Source organism: Synchiropus splendidus, chromosome 5 (assembly GCF_027744825.2).
Source record: "Synchiropus splendidus isolate RoL2022-P1 chromosome 5, RoL_Sspl_1.0, whole genome shotgun sequence".
Lineage (NCBI taxonomy): Eukaryota > Metazoa > Chordata > Actinopteri > Syngnathiformes > Callionymidae > Synchiropus > Synchiropus splendidus.
Genome location: NC_071338.1, coordinates 11,539,835 through 11,556,193, shown reverse-complemented (window position 1 = coordinate 11,556,193; position 16,359 = coordinate 11,539,835). Strand labels below are relative to the sequence as shown.

The 16,359-nt window shown below is 43.4% G+C and overlaps 2 protein-coding genes across 4 annotated transcripts in view; both read left to right on the top strand.

The window, feature by feature from the left end:
* capn15 (calpain 15) overlaps positions 1-4,921 on the top strand; it is a 44,761-nt gene extending 39,840 nt beyond the window's left edge. For all 3 annotated transcript variants that reach the window (XM_053865235.1, XM_053865236.1, XM_053865234.1), the window contains 3 exons: positions 162-331; positions 1,317-1,495; positions 2,105-4,921. In XM_053865235.1, the coding sequence (XP_053721210.1) occupies positions 162-331; positions 1,317-1,495; positions 2,105-2,282 (527 nt within the window). In that variant the 3' untranslated portion in view covers positions 2,283-4,921. The remainder of the gene's footprint in view (positions 1-161; positions 332-1,316; positions 1,496-2,104) is intronic.
* Positions 4,922-5,758: 837 nt separating this feature from the next.
* On the top strand, positions 5,759-15,188 carry LOC128759299 (putative protein MSS51 homolog, mitochondrial). Its single transcript, XM_053866171.1, has 7 exons — positions 5,759-5,896; positions 6,819-6,992; positions 7,164-7,313; positions 9,458-9,582; positions 9,650-10,213; positions 14,490-14,583; positions 14,909-15,188. Exons 2-7 carry the CDS (start codon positions 6,835-6,837, stop codon positions 15,108-15,110), a joined length of 1,293 nt encoding a protein of 430 aa, XP_053722146.1. The 5' UTR covers positions 5,759-5,896; positions 6,819-6,834; the 3' UTR covers positions 15,111-15,188.
* Positions 15,189-16,359: the final 1,171 nt, after the last annotated feature.

Here is a 16,359-nt window from a genome sequence, read left to right as displayed (position 1 = left end):
TGTTCTTCTCTGCCTGCTTTTTTGTCCCAGAAATCACTTGTATTGAGGCAGATATTTTCATCTTCTACATAAGCTTATGTCTTTACACTCTCACACCATCCTGCAGCTCACTCCTTTCTTTTGTTCCTGTTTAAATCCACATTTATTTCTTCTCCGTCCAGTATCCAGTCCTACCAGTGGAGCAGCACGGCGGCCCAGTCAGGATTTTCCCGGCTACATCCTGGCCATCTACAGCTCCAGACAAGTGATGGTGGAGCAGGTGGAAGCGACCCCTACCACACTGGCCGACGCTATCATCCTCCTGACTGAAAACAAAGGAGAACGACATGAGGTGAAACTTTCTTTATCATGTCCCTTAGTTTCGAAAGCGCTCTCTTTTAAAATGTATTCGATTCAGTTGCCCATTCCTTATCTGTGAGGACTCCCGAACGTGGTTTTTATTTGAGAGACTTTCATTTTTAAGTCAATCTGACGATGGCAGTGAAAGAGCTCTATTGTTGTTTCTTTGTTGGTTAAAGAAACACAAATATTCCTGGACTTGTTTATTCAGACGCACTGAAGCATATCGTCCTTGCTCACCTTTTGCCTACCTGCAACACATTATGTAACACTTTTTAATCGGGCTAGGGATCACTGGTCAACAGGAACCAACCACCTGTTCTGTAGTAGATTAACCATCAATATACTTTGCAGGATGGCAATAAAACTGTAATGTTTATTTCATTTACCCTCTGTGTATTTTAAACATGGCACTTCAAGAGGCTGCACATATAAATGCAATTTTTTTTACAGTGTGGGAAGAAAGCTGTGTGTGATCATTGGTTCACCTATTTAAATTTGAAGGAAGTTATCGTGAATGTGTTGCTGGAACGTTAAAGTTTAATTCTGACGGGACCAATAGGAGGCGACCAAGGAGGTCAATCTTCAGTCCCTGTTGGGCATTACACATTACACGCTGCATTTAGAATAAAAAGGTGATTTCAGTCATCCGACACATCAGTCAATTCTACAAAACTTTAAAAAATAGTAGACGCCATGGCTGTGTAGCTGACTGATTTTTCAGGTTACAAGTTACATACAGTTTTCTTCTGTGTCTATTTATTGAATAATTGAGCAAAATTCCCATTTAAAGTGTTTGTTTCATGTGTGTTTGGTCCTAGAAACAAAGGGTTTATTATTCACATGGGCGTTATGAGCACTCGCGTCATTAAAAATGAGTCATATATTCTGAATCAATTCTGCTTGGATTAACCTGCATGACTAAAGCAAGTGTGTTCTGGTGATTCACTGTTTTTTTTTTCTTGTTTCCTCCCCAGGGCCGTGAAGGCATGACATGCTACTACTTGACTCACGGCTGGGCGGGGCTGATCGTGGTGGTGGAGAACCGCCATCCCAAGTACTACCTCCACGTTTCCTGCGACTGCACTGACAGCTTCAATGTGGTTTCCACCCGAGGAAGCCTCAAGACCATCGACAGCGTGCCACCTCTGCACAGGTACGATCTGTCCTGTGTTGAAGGAGAAAGAGAAGAGAAAGAGAGATGATGAGGTTCCAACGAATCTGAAGGAACTATCTTTCCATTACTTTAGTTTGTTCCACTGTTCAGCGGAAACTGAGAAACGATAACAGTTTTAGTAGCAAAACCAGTTTAATTACCAAATGTTAAATGTAGTTTTGTTACCCTTGTCACAATAGTAACCATAACAAACTTATATCAAACATATCAAGTGTGATTCAGGTCAGGTGTTTTGCTATCAGCCAACACTTGGTTCTCTGCTTCGCAGTAGTGTTTTGATTTTCTAGATAACATAAGCTATGCATGTTCAGTTTCTCTTTAAACTCAAATTAAAGCAAGTCAAGTAATAAACGGTGAAGCTAGTTGCTGAAAACAACGCCTTGAACTCCTGAATTGGATATGCTTATGTCAGGTACAACACATTTTCACGACACCAAATATCTGTTCATTTTCAGGAGTAAATATGCCCACACTTCAAGATTGTTCTATGATGTGTTGTTAATATCAACAAGACCCTGTCCACGAATCAAGTCTCCACGTGTTGTCCTGCCTTTCCTGACATTTAATTTCCTCTGTCTCCACCTGCAGGCAAGTGCTGGTTGTGCTGTCACAGCTCGAAGGAAATGCTGGTTTCTCCATCACCCACCGGCTTGCTCACCGCAAGGCTGCTCAAGCTTCTCTGGGCGACTGGACCCCTACCAAAGCCACACACAGCCCTCAGCTGACCCCGGACATTGATGGCCTGCACCGGCCCCGGCCACTATGACCACCGTCCTTTGACTGTCCCACACGTCAGAACACTGGAACATCAGGCGAATGGCACGTGGCATTAACAGAAACGAAAGGAGAAGTGTGTGTGTTTTTTTTCATCACACCTGAATGTAACGCCCCCAAAGTCCTACTCCTTTCTGACGCTCCAACATTTTGCCTAAACGCCTTCACTTCTTTGCCAAGTGGATGTGCCATGTCAGAATGGGATGAGGGAGGAAAGCTGCACTGAGAGTCAGCGACTCAACCACAAGCCCCAGGCTTCTGCAAAGAGCCGTTTAACTCTTGAATCTGTGTTGAACAGAATTTTGGGTGACACCCATGACCTGCAGCAACGTCAGGGTGGAGTGCTGTAACTACTGAGCCACAAACTTTGAGCCAAGCACTTGACACAGACACTTTCCCAGCCATGTTGTCTTGAAGTGTTCCGGGGCCGTGTGTGCATCCCAGCGGTACGAAAAGAGCCAAACCATTCATCGCAACACACATTTACATCTACCTTACGGTACCAAGTCTTTTTATTGTTTACTACCGTACTTGTCGCATGTTTAAAGTCAGAACAACAGCCATTATACATCCATTCTGTCATGTAGCTCCCTCATATGCTCGCCATCTTGACACCTCAGCTCAGGACCAAACCCCCAGCCCTGCCATGGAATATCAGCAAAGGGTAGAACCCACGGAAGACACTTTGAAGTCGTGCTTTTACCCGTAAGACCGTGTCTGTGTCCCTCCTATCTTCAAACCAATCTCTCTGCAACTTTGAGATTGAGTTTTCAGTTTGGTATCGCTGTATGTTCTGGAGTCGCCTGTGGCAGACTTTAAACTTGATGACCCGCCCCCCCTCAGCACGAAATGAATCAGACCAAAATTCTTTTCATAAACACAGATAACACACATTCTAAGTGACACTTTGAGGTTTGCTTTGGAAACACCACAGATGAATGAATAATAAGAAGTCAAATTGTTATGAAAAACACCACAACACGTCCAAGTAACGAATGACATTTTAAAGCACATCTTGTTCCGTATTCTTCTTTTTTCAGCCATTATTAGGTAGTAACGGTGGAGTGCAAATATGAAAATAAAGGATGATAACTGCAAGTTTAAAATCTTAAATGATTTTAAATGTCTACATATTCTTTTAACATTTAATCAGATAATTGCTACTATAACATTAAAGACGATTCTAATCCAAACATGAGATTTTTACAATTTAATGCTCAATGTTCCCTGATGTCAAAATATTTTTTAATTTTTATTTTTAATCCGATGTGAAATCAAAGTGCCGGTTATTTACAAGTTGCTTAGCATTACAATGAAGTATCAACAGGCACAGCCTTTGTCTCCCTGCACTGTTTTTGCTGGTTTTGAGTGTGATCTCTGGCCTTGTGGAAGCCATGACTTCTGCTCTGCAGCTGCTTGCTTTGGTTGCGATACCAGTACATAGGTGTTCACAGGACAGCAAGTTGGATAATATAGTGTGCAGGCGGGTTGTTGGAGGTCAGTTCTGCCCAGTTTCCTTTCTCTGAAAGACACCAACAGCACATCAGTGCCACTGCGTCACAGTAAATGTCTACTTCTCCAACAAGTGGCAGATGGGACCAGTGATTCACGCTGCCACACCGAGTTCTCTGACAGCTCAGCTATGTTGCCTTCAGCGCTCTGACAGGATTCTTTTTGTGTAGCTTTTGAGATCTCTTTCGTGCTCATGCTGCTGTTGCATTCATTCAGGCTTCACCATGGCAACGCAGCCATATAATAAGAGATTGAAGATATTCAAAGTCATCTCACTTTTATGTAGCAGAAAACAACTTGAAAAGTGCGACACAATGTTTCACAAATTGCTTATTTTTGCCGTCGAGCTCCCTAATGAGTTGACTGTCGCCTCAGCTCTGCCACAGTCAAACAAGAACATGAGTCGCCTCCTGGCTGCTGCTTGTCAGTGTCTGCGGCGCGGGTGATTGACATCTGCTGGCTGTCACCGTCACGTCATTCTCGCGTCACCTGAACAGATGACCGTGTTCTTCGGTGAGGGAAGCTGTATATATGTTTTCCAAAGAAGATGACCGCTGTCATTGCGAGTGTGTCACTGACGCTGTGAAGTTATTTAATTTTGCTCCTGCTGTCTGGTGATTGACAGGTGAGAGAATGTGATTTATGTGAAATGTGGGGCAACACCGTAGACATGACATGAACTTGCACTGAAACTCGCTGTTCTGATTTTCTCTGTCATAAATGTCACTTTGGCTCCTTTTGCTTTGCCAACCTCCTGCTGTTCCTCCTCGTGCTACAGAGCGCCACCTGCTGCTGAAGAGGCCGAAGTCAAATACAAGCCACTCAACCAACAGACCAGCATTTTTGTTTTTGGTCCTTCGTCCGGTCTGCTCCTATTTAATTGTACAGTCTTCAAATCTGCGTCAACTAATGGGTCGAAGTTGTGGCGGCAAGCTGAAAACGGGGACTTTTTTTAATTCACAATTAATAATAATAAAATGACTAAGAATCTTCTGAGAGACGCCTAATACTGAAAATTGTTCTGACGAATGTGATATATTTTATTGATCTTTTTGGGGGGAGTGGGGTGAATATATGTGTACAGATATGTATGTTTTAATTTTTAAATCTCAGGCTCCTATGGACCAAATAAAACCTTTTGCAATTAAGCCATGACTTTTTTTGTCCATTCATTTTCCAAAGCATGTTATGTTGACAAGAATATATTTTCAAAAATGTTGCGTCCAGTGATGTGATGAAAACTGCCTTTTTTTGAAAAAACAACTGAAAAAAAATCTCTTTGGGGTCAACAAAGCAGAGTCCAAGAGATTTGATGACCACACTGCCACGTCTCTCATCTATAAAACAAAAGCCTTCTTATTCTTGGGTCATATACGTAAGCTTTCATTGACACAGACATCACACCCAACCCCTGCAACTCTGCTTTGATGGCATCAAAGGAGAGTGTTGAAAGAACTCCCTTCTTCACTATGCACCAAATATTCCCTCCTCTGCACGGACTCGACAACCATAAATGCCTCAAGGAACAATAGACTCACCTTGGCCACTGAGAACCTAAAAAAAATAAAATAAAATAAAAATTAGATTAAAAATAAATAAAATTTAATCTCGTACATTTATGTAGATAGGCAAGCAAGATTTAAATGAACTCTTAAATTGTATTTCTAACGTTAATCGTAGATTATATTAAAGGGTGAAGAAAGTCAACAATATCTTAAGGCAGATCTGACAGTGTTGGTGCCCCTCTTATGACCCCTCCCTGTCTTGAGTTCCAACCCCTTTCCCTTCTTCACCCTTCCTTGCTAAAAATTGTCCCAGCCTGCTGTCACCCCCTCCTATCTTGTATGGCCCCCTCCATCCTACCAGCCAAGCCTGCTCTCCAGTCTGTGCCCATTCCAACTTCCCCCTCTGAACCTCTGAGAGCCAGCCTTCCCCCACCTTGCTCTAAAAGTGGGGACATTTCTACGACCCCCGACGAGACGACGTGAAGGCTCCGAAAGATAGTGACACCGTGCACAAGGAGCTGTCACTCACTGCTTTCCAGACCTCAGAAGCACAACTTGAAGAGAAGGTCTGTTCAAGTGGAACTGAAAGGTATGGTTGCTTTAAGATATCTGTTGCTGTTGTCCTTGGGTCGTCTTCCCTCTAAGGATCAGGAAATCAACGTGATAACAACGTGTCGATTCAGCACCAGACTCTGTGGTGGATGAATGCAGTGTGACAGTCGCACTTAAAAAATAGCCTCTGGTGCGTAATCTCTTCATTTCCAATCCCCTGTGGTGCTCTGCTGGTACGGAGGAAGGAACTCATTAGACACAGGCTTTTCAATTTTGCCTGTTAAGTTGATAAGGCCAAATCATTCACTCAGTATGAAATTGCAAAGATAAAGTTCCTTAAATGTGGCCTGTTGGAACAGTTGCACAGCGGCAGCCAGTGAAGGCAGTCTTGTGTCAGCTACTGTGAGGACCTTTAATGTTCCAGAGACATGATATGACGGCAGAGCGAGTCACCTGGTGAAACCTGCAGTCTGAGCTATGTGAGACGATGGATGACCAAGTGTCGTCCACGCTATATGATCACATTACTCTCCTCGCTTGTCAGACAAAGCAGGTTTGTTGTGACAGATGGTTTCTCGTCAAGGGCATGCGACGCGGTCACGCATTTTAATGTGCGGTGGAGCTAGCTTGAGATTTGCTTGGGCCTCCTCTTGTGGGGGCTTCTGTCATCGGGATGTCTTTGAAAAGCACACAGTGATCCTGGTTCTTTAGGCGTCTATGAATTCTGGGCTGTGAAAACACCTAAAATAGATCAGAGTCTGAGGGATGTAGTATACTTCTACCCATGACAAAACCCCTATTTTTAGTCCCACGTTTCTGAAACCCTTGGACGATGAATGGGAAAGCCCATTCGGAGACATCAATCAATTTGCATTGGCGTCAGCATCAGCCCCATAACCTTTTATCATCAAGTCTTTACATTGAAAGCTGCATCCGGTTTCCATTCTCGCTTCTGACAGAAAGCAAAGCTGAAATATGGCTTCCCAGATCCCGGCGCTCCCACAGTCCTACGCTCCAGGGACTGACAGTGTCTTCTCTGACCAGTCCGGCTTCTTCTCTCTGGATTCAAACGTCCCTGGACTTTCCAAAGTGATTCTCAACAAGCTCAACATGAAGGACTATGGACAATACAGGTCGACTTCTCTGATCTCTATCTCACTCGTACACATACATTTTTAAACAGGCCAGTATTGAGTTGTACTCCATAAAATCTCGATATACTGTATAATCAACTCAACAAGTGACCTTCTGCAACCATCCTCCGTTTCCTAACCGCTGCTTTTAATGCAAACTGTTCCCAACAGAGCGGCCATTGAGGGGAAAAGCCAGGGTATCGCCTTCCGAAACTACAAGGAGATGTTCCAGAGGATGGAGGAGACCTTCAAGTTCTGCACTGGCTGTAACAAACTCCCGGAGCATCTCAGCGAGGGTCAGACTTTGAAGCGCTGTGTCAAGTGAGGCTCTCACACTCTCACCTCCTTTAATAATAAGAAGCGATTAGCGGTAATCGTTGATGACATATTTGTAGCAACAGAGCCCTGCCAGGCTATCGTTTTTGCATCGCTGCCCATTTGCTGTCAAGTCTGAGGCCTCCAGTTGCTTTTATATCTGGGACCGCATGATAAGCAGCCCTGGTGTGGACAGCTCTGCGGGCACGGACAATAGCCCGGTGCAAATATAGCTAAACCTCCCATCTGTCAGTCAAATGCCGCCTATTAACGGCAGCTTCCTGCAGTGTAATAACGTTACGACACTGACAATCGTATTGTTGTGCTCTAAGTTCTCTGGGCTTGTTTCTCGCTGTTCTGATGGCATGGATTTGTCAGAAATCCTCAGCTGTCACTCCCTCTCCCTGGAGAGTGACTGGTAGCGACAGTTGTTTGGGCAGACTCATTTGGAGAAATGTTGTGTGGATATGACTCCGATCTGATGTGACAAGATGAGTTTGGACAAGCAGAGTTTCCACTTTTTCTTTACAGCATTGTTTGAGATGAGATTAGAGGTTAGCCTTTTTTTTCTCGTTTGTTGGTAGTTTACTCGAAGTAAATATGTTTCTAGTTAAAACCGTGGTCCATGAATATACATCTTGTTTTCTTCATTTACAGAAGGCTTTACTGTGAGTTGAGGAACAGCCTTTCTACATTAAAATAACTGTCATATTATACTCCTCGGGGATCAAGGATTGGGATTGGGATAGTATCATTATTAGTATCATATTTACGGAAAAATGTCGCCACAATATTGACCGTTGGAGTCTGGTCAAAATGTTCATATTTCCAATGTTGCACATTAAATTTGTAACACCAATCTTTTAGTTACAATAAATAAACACATTAAACCTTGCTCTGTAGTTCTCTCATGGTCTAACACTATGAGAGACTATTTGAAATAGTTATGAAATAATCACATTTTATGGCGATCATTTGAGTTCACCCACCCTGGTGGTAAAGAAACACAAAACATCTTATCAGTTAATGAATGGAAATCTAAAAGACAAATGCATATTTTGTCAGTTTCAACTGTTGCAGTGCATAATGAGACATTGCGAATGACCAGACATTGGGTTGAATGGCCCCTTCATGGGGAAACGGCCAGGGGTAATTGAAAAGATGGAAAAGAAAGAAAGAAAACATAAAAGCATGCATATGGGAAAAATAATTTGTAAATACAGACAGATAATATATTCATGCATTACAGTTTCAGTCTCAAAAACACCATAAAACCTGCAGAAATTATGTAATAAAAGTAATATAGTTTATATAAAAGCAAGACTAAAAAGATGAGTCTTATGTTCTGCTATGAAAATATCACAACTCAAGGGCCATAATAGCTGAGAAGAGGCCTCTCCATATGTTTTTGTTTATACCATGGGTGATCAGCGGACTGGCATACAAGATCAATATTCTTGCAGAACTACTTTGTATTACCTCCATACCAGCGATACTGGCTCCAAGAAATGTTTTTTAATGCATAAAGCCTTTCACCCTGCACAAACTACTACTACACCTATAGATCCAAAACAGTGTCAGATGATTGGTATGCTCAGACTCCTCTCTATTTCACCATAGTATTCCTGCGCGGTAAGCCTCCTCTGGCTGGATTAGTACATTTAATACACGCAGTGACAGCACTCAGCAGCTGCTGATGGTTTGAGTGTAAATACTGAAGCCTTTAAAGCTGCAAATGACTGCAGTGTAAAGCATTACAGTCCCCCCTGAACCTCCAGCTGACAGCCGCCATCAGGCCCGCAGTCTTACACATTATCTCACCACAAAACCCGCATTCATTCAGCAGGTCACACAATACGTCGTAAATTCCTGCATCCACGAGATCCAAAATATTTCTAGAGTCAAGTGAGCTCCTGACCTTTGAGGTCAGATATTGAAGAGTGCTCTGCAGGAATGCTAGAAGCTATTTGAGGGTTGTTTACATGGAAATCAGAAAATAAGTGGCAGACGATGTTGTTTAGTGTTTGGTGTTAAATAAAGCTGTTGGACATCGCAGCCTATATCATGCTCAATAACATTTGAACTTTGAGGCATCCATTCCGTAGGTCTTGTGTTTCACTCTTGTAGGTCCTCACACTGTCGTCTTTCAGGTGCCTTAATGTCTACTACTGCACGAAGGACTGTCAAAGGGGCAACTGGCCACAACATAAAAAGTTCTGCAAGATGCTCCGCCTGGTGGCCATTGACAGGCTGGTGGAGTGGCTGATGTTTACTGGTGGGTTAGTGGAGCAGACAGAGTGTGCTGAAAGATAGACGACTAATATTTTCATCTGACCAAACAGGAGATCTTCCGCTTCACACAGACAAGTGGTCCAAGCCGGCGGATCAGATAAAGACTTGGGACGACTGGCTTCCAATGCAAGGGGACCTCACTCCCCGTCTGCTGGCCATTTTGTCGGGAGCCAACATGGAAGCGCTGTGGGCGAATGCCAGCAGACCCAGGCCTGATGACGCTGACCTCCAGCAGTCATTGTGGCGAATCCAGAGTGAGTTCCTATCTCGAGTCCTCACGGTTGGAATGGCCATCCAGCAGTACAATCTGGACCCATACGCCAAGCCGCTCACGATTCACATAGCAGGGGCGTCGCACAACGAGACCATGGGCGCCAGATTGACCGACTATGACGAACTGAACAACATGTTTCCTGGACATCAGGGCATAGAGATTGTTATGGTTGGACCAGAAGTGGTGGATGGGCCCATCATGAGGCCGCCTCTGAGAGCCTTTGGCCCAAGACAGAAGGTCTTCATCAGTGCCTACAAGGGTCTCTACCATCAATTCTGGGAGGAGCTGGTGGAGAAAGAGGAAGCAGCCAAACCGGACCTGGTGGTTGGCTTCCATCCAGGTATGTTCTGGAAAGTAAGACAGTATTAGACAGATGCTTGCAGTTCACCTGAAAACCAAAAAAATCACCTTGCAGATATCATCAATGATCAGTATATAAATAGTCGCCGCTCAGCTTTTAGGGCTGCTTTATAGCCTCCTCTCTCCGCATGCAGGCAAATTAGGGAGTGGAGCACAGACACATAACTCACCGGATTTGAGCTGGTTATTTGCAGCAGGTCCGACATTTAATGGGGATTTGCGTGATAAATGAGAACAGTTGAGGCTGAGGGATCTGAAAGATGAGAATTTATGAAACCGCTTTTTCTCTCGGAAGTCAGAGACCATATGAATTTCAGCTTTGCAATATTTGCAGCAAACAATAGCCCACTGCGACGTCTATATCATTGTGGCAACAGCTATGAGACTCGCCCAAACTATGAGTGCCAGCTCATTAAAACAGCTCTTGGAGCTTATGTGGCTCAAGTGGCAACCCGAATCTGCTCCCCGACCTTATAACCTCCAAAGCAGCAGTAAAGCTCTGGCCCAGGTGCACTCATAACCCCGGGAGCGGTGATCGTTACAAGGCCCATTGGAGCTAAATATACTGGAATCCGTCATCCTGACGCTAAACTGCCAAGACACCTGGCTGCGTTTTGACGAGTCTGGCAGGCCGCAGCGTTATGAGTAGGAGGCGAGCAGGACCCAAGGTATGATGGAGGCACTAGAGAGCAGATATTCAGATAATCAGAGGACGTGATGATAAAGAAGAATGGGCTTTACCTTTTCTCTGTTTTGTTTTTGAGCTGCTTTTATGGCTCTCTCTGAGAGACTTGACCGCGAAGTCCCCGTGGACTTCACTGTCGACGTCATTTGTGATTTGAATAGTGGAAACTGAATGCAAAGACCAACTGCCTTCAGCAAAGGTCATTGGTTCAAATCCAGCTGGCTTTAGGTTGACCCTTGTTTTTTCTTTGTGGAAATGGGCTGGTAACCTGCCCACTATGTGTAAGGGATAGGATAAGTTGAGGGACTTAAATGAATTTGTTTTCAAGAATCGACCGATTTATGTCGTCACAAAAGTATGCATGTGCCTCTTGGTTATGGAAGTGGCTCCCATCTCCATCTTCATAGAACGTAGCATGGTCAGTCGTCAGCCCTGCTATTCTAACCTTACGCTACCGTGAACATTTCAGTCAAGTAACGTCGGAGCAATCTCTGATGTTGTACAGGCCTTGCATCTCTTTTCCATCCGTCAGTGTAACATCTTTAGCCACGTCACAAAGGTTACGTCTTCATACTTATGTTCGTAAAAGACTGAATTGTACGTCATCGCCTTTCACAAACTCTGTACCAGCTTATAGTGGTGTTAGTAACTTTGAATAATCTTGACTGTTTTGGGTCCATTTTCAGGTTGGAATAATCTTTTTTGCGTCATATTCATATTATACCGATTTGTGCGCTCCAAACCTCCTCACTCACCCACAAACCCAGAAGAGACTCCATTACCTTCTGTGGAACTGAATCGAACATGTGGTGCCAAGTGGCGCTGCGGTCATTAACAGTCAAACTGTGGAGTCGCTTTGTCACCTTATCTCCTGAAGGCCTAACTGCTTAAGAGCTTGCTCTCTGGTAAATGTTTCATCGTCACGAGAAGTGTTACCTCGGGCCCGCTCATATACTGGCATCTATTATTCAACACAAATCCTCCCTTTCTGCGCTTGGATTCCATGTATAAGTGCGACGAGGAGGCGATAACATGACACCATCTGTGTGGCTGTGTCACAGGCCTTACGCCTGGACTCACACGCACCTGACACACACACGCCACTGAACAGCTGAAACATTTAGACCTTTATAGCATTTTCTGTTTTCAGCTCACACTGGTGGTTTAACCTCAACACTTATGAACCTGTTATTAATCCTTCGCCGGGGAAAACCTGACTCCTGGTCTCATAACTGATCTGAGAGCTGCAGGGTGGATTTATTGTTTTGCCCAGCTTGACCCTCAGACTCCTCTAGTTGAAGGGCGACTTGTGTTATAACAGGCCTGAATAATTCATCCCAATCTGTGCAAGTTTGCCTGTTGATGCTTTTGTTTTGCTCCCTGTGAATCTGAGTATATATATATATATATATATATATATATATATGTAAAGCATTTCTATATTAGACTTCAAACACCGTCGGGAGAGTTGTGTCGCTGACATGATTGAATCAGACAAATTGAGCATAAACTTGTGTGCCGCTGAGGAAAGAGACCTCGCTGTCTCTTTGTTTGCAGTGTGACGAAGCGACAGCTCAGTAAGTGCTTTTTACTGTCTGTGTCATTCAACGGACTCATTTAGAGAGACTGTGTTATGGTGGTAAGTGGTGCCGCGTCCCAGGAGAAGAATGAGCTTTTGTTACATCAACATCCTGGAGGAGGCAGGTTTCATCAGATAATGTCATTTAAACAGCATTTTTTAAATGTGGTTTTCATGATTTATGACTTATGTGTGCTCAATATTAATGATTAATGCAGCGTGTACGCACACATTCTTTGATATTAACAGCCAGTGTCTGTTCACCTGTCAGCCTTGGCCTTGACTTGACTATTGACCACATGCTCATTTCTGGTGCTTTTAAGATGCTTTCCAGTGGGATGAGGCAATAGTAAGGGGCCACGATACAAAATGTGACTGTTGTGAGGGAAGGCGAAACTAAATAAATATACTAAGCAACTAGGATAAGGGCAGTGGAGGGGGGCATAGATGTTTTAAGTTGTATCAAACGTAATGACATGATGACCAGCGATGAGATCTTATACTACACAATGCTTCACTCCGCCAGTTCCTAGTTCCCTATTAAAGTGACGTATCCAAGTGACCTTGAGTCTGCATTTTTCTCATTACCTCCTTTTGAAAATGAGTCGTAAGTGAACTGCACGACATGTTGACACCGTGAGGCCACGGTCTTTGCTGTGGCGCGCAGACACATGGCTGTGACACCAGACGTCACTGAAGCGGCGGTACTGCTTCCAGATGGCTGACAGGAGACGTGACACACCCTGAACAGTCGATATGGCTGTTATCAGTCCACTGAATAGCTGTTTTCATAGTAGCAAGCACACATTCATATGGGGCTCTCCCTGGGCCTCCCAGTTCGTACAGTAGGCTGCAATGACCCCGTTTCACTGTCATCCAGCCTGCCTGAGGTAACACTTCTGGAGGCTCTATTTGTTCAAAACTTCATTTAAACAATGGCGTCACTTGACCAAATCTGTCATGCGTGTTCTGTGTCTGGTACAGTGAATCAAGGGAATATACTGTAAACCCAAAGGGCATCTAATCTAATCTATTGCTGTTGAGAGTCATTTGGAACCTAGAATCATGTCAATGTAGTGCTTTTAGTTAAAGTCAGAAGAAGACACCTCTCAGGTTGAAAAGAGAAAAAGAGTGGAGTGAATTAGTTTTTTTTTTTATTCTTTTATCTTTTTTTAAGTTTAATAATGATTATAATAATAGTAGCTATACAGTTAGCTATATAGCTATATAGCTAATAGCTAAGCTTATTTCTTAACTTAAATTGATGTGTGAGAATGAAGTGATGTTGTCAGTCTGAATACTATTTTCGGTCACAATTTTGGGGATGAACAAATCCCCAATATTCTTCTTCTTATATAATAATAATAATAATAATAACTGTATCTAATTTCAGTATTTTCCTAGGGAATGTGCTGCAGGACGACCGTGAAAACTCAACCTGTCAACTTGAAATCTGACACAACCAAATTTGAATGTATTCTACTATAAACTAATGCCACAGTGCAACGTTTCACAACATTGAAACCATCTGGGCATGAATGTTTTCTCCTTTTCCCGTGGAGATGCAAACAGACCTTGACATTTACTTTCTAGATCCAGCAGATTTTGACAAACCTGACCTGCTCTGAACTCCATTTCTCTGCTTCATGTGTAAAGAGAGGTGTGAGGCGTTTGTCGTCCAGCCACACCGCGGTGTCGGTGTCTGCTGCCCCCTGGTGGCAGATACAATATTTTAAAATTTTGAGATGATTAAAATGATGATTATTAAATGATTAAGATTCCTTCTTCTGATGCTTATAGCTGCGAAATGGTTTGATACAAAAAAAAAAAAATACAGGATGGATCACGGAGCATCTCCCAACATTAATATGGTGTTTTTGTGAGCGTCAGTCGGGGTCAGAATGTCTTCTGTTTTGAAAGGATTGACTGGATGTTTCTGCAGCACAAACCCTTTGGATGAGGAACAAGCCTTTAACTGTGTCTTCTTGGCAGGTTTCCATGCTAACCAGGGGCTGGTAGAGGGATGGCTGCCGACACTTCTTCTGCTCAGAGACTTCAGCATCCCTTCATTCTTCACTGTCTACAGGTAAAAAGTTTTTCAAAACTTGCAAATCTAGAGAATCTCCTGCTGACAAATAGCTGCTTTATTCTTAGCTTTTCTTCAGTTTGTTTCCATGTTTCTGGTAAGTCAGTCAAAAGGGAAGAAACCAGTTGAAAAGCCATTTTTGGTGTTAAAACTGGGGTCACCACGTAGTTAGACTACCGTCCATCTTGTGCGTTGAAATGAATGACAATATCATGGTCTGACCACGAATGAGTGGGACCCGTCGCAATACTATTAAACAGCTACTAGAAAGACGTTCATGACGCGAACACCCAGCACCATCTCATCAACATTTTTGCTTCAACAGCGAGATGGAGCTCCAGTACTCGCTGCAGATCCTTCTGGAGCTAGAGATGCACATCCAGGACAGTGGTCGCAACCCATTCACGTCGCAGAAGCCGGAGCAGGTGCAGAGCTGTCCCAACAAAGCCCCGGTCTACTGCAACTCCCACTACATCCGTTTCCAAGGACTGTTGCCGCGTCAGGAGTTCGAGGGTTCAGATCTTTGAGGGTCTGCTGTCGTCAAGTATTTAGGTCTTGTCAACATGGAGGCCTCATGAATGAGTCTACGTCCACTCTCCAAAGGACATTTGACATCACTGCTGTCTGAGTTTTATTTAGGATTGTGTTGCCAACTGCATATACTGTATGTCCACATCAGTCTAGCCGAAACTATTGTTCGATGAAATTCCATGTGCAAATGTGTATTAAAACAGTATCAGAAATCATCTGTTCCATAACTGTGATGTGGTTTTACTTAGAACCGGGTGTTTCTGTGATGCAGATGAGCAGCAGAGAGGGAAGGACTGAGGGAGAAATGGAGACAAATACAATGTCTATTTTTAGAACAGCTTTGCCGCTCATTGATTAGGAAGAACTGCAGACCCTCACACGAGTTGGAGGTTTTTTAAAGCAATTTTGAAACGCAGTAATTGTTGGTTGAATTTGATAAGGAGAAGGTGACAGTGGGAACTTGTCTCACTGGAGTAAGATTACGCTGTTAACTTTCATAATACAAAAATTTATAATTTTCCTGAACTGGTTATAATTCTGTGAAACACTAACCTTCTTTTCCGTTCATGTTGTGCTGACTGGAAAAATGTAAAAATAATAGTAAGTGCAGTTCACCAATCATTTGCTTTCTGTCATTGAAGCACTCGCCTTCATTCCCAAAAATATTCATATTAAATCAATTCAGGCACGGTTCGGACACATGCACACACATGTAGTTTTTTTTTGTCATGTTTTGTTGGCTCATTTCATTGACTTTCTGACTTTCCCCAGCCTCTCACCCTGAACCTGACCATCCAAAACAAATGGCTAACCTTAACCAGGACCTAAACCAAACTTAAATTCAATCATAATGACCCAGTTTTGAAGTTTTAATCCTCAAATTTAGGCGTAATCTCATAGGGACTGGCAAAAGGTACCCACATGGTGGTGTATAGGTACAGCTTTACAAGCTCCCACACATGTTCTTGGCTTTCTCTCATTGACATTAAGCTTTCCCCAGCCTCTCACCTTGAACCTGACCATCCAAAACAAATGACAAACCTTAACCAGGCCTCTGAACCAAACTGAAACCCAGTTATAATGACCCAGTTATTCTGAAGTCTTCATCCTCCAATTGAGACTTAAACTTGTGGGTCCTGCAAAAGGGCCCAACAAACCCCAAGGGTCCCACAAGGGGGTGTTTACCTCAAAATTACACTAGGATAGACGTACACAAACATACACACACCCACACACACGTTGGTA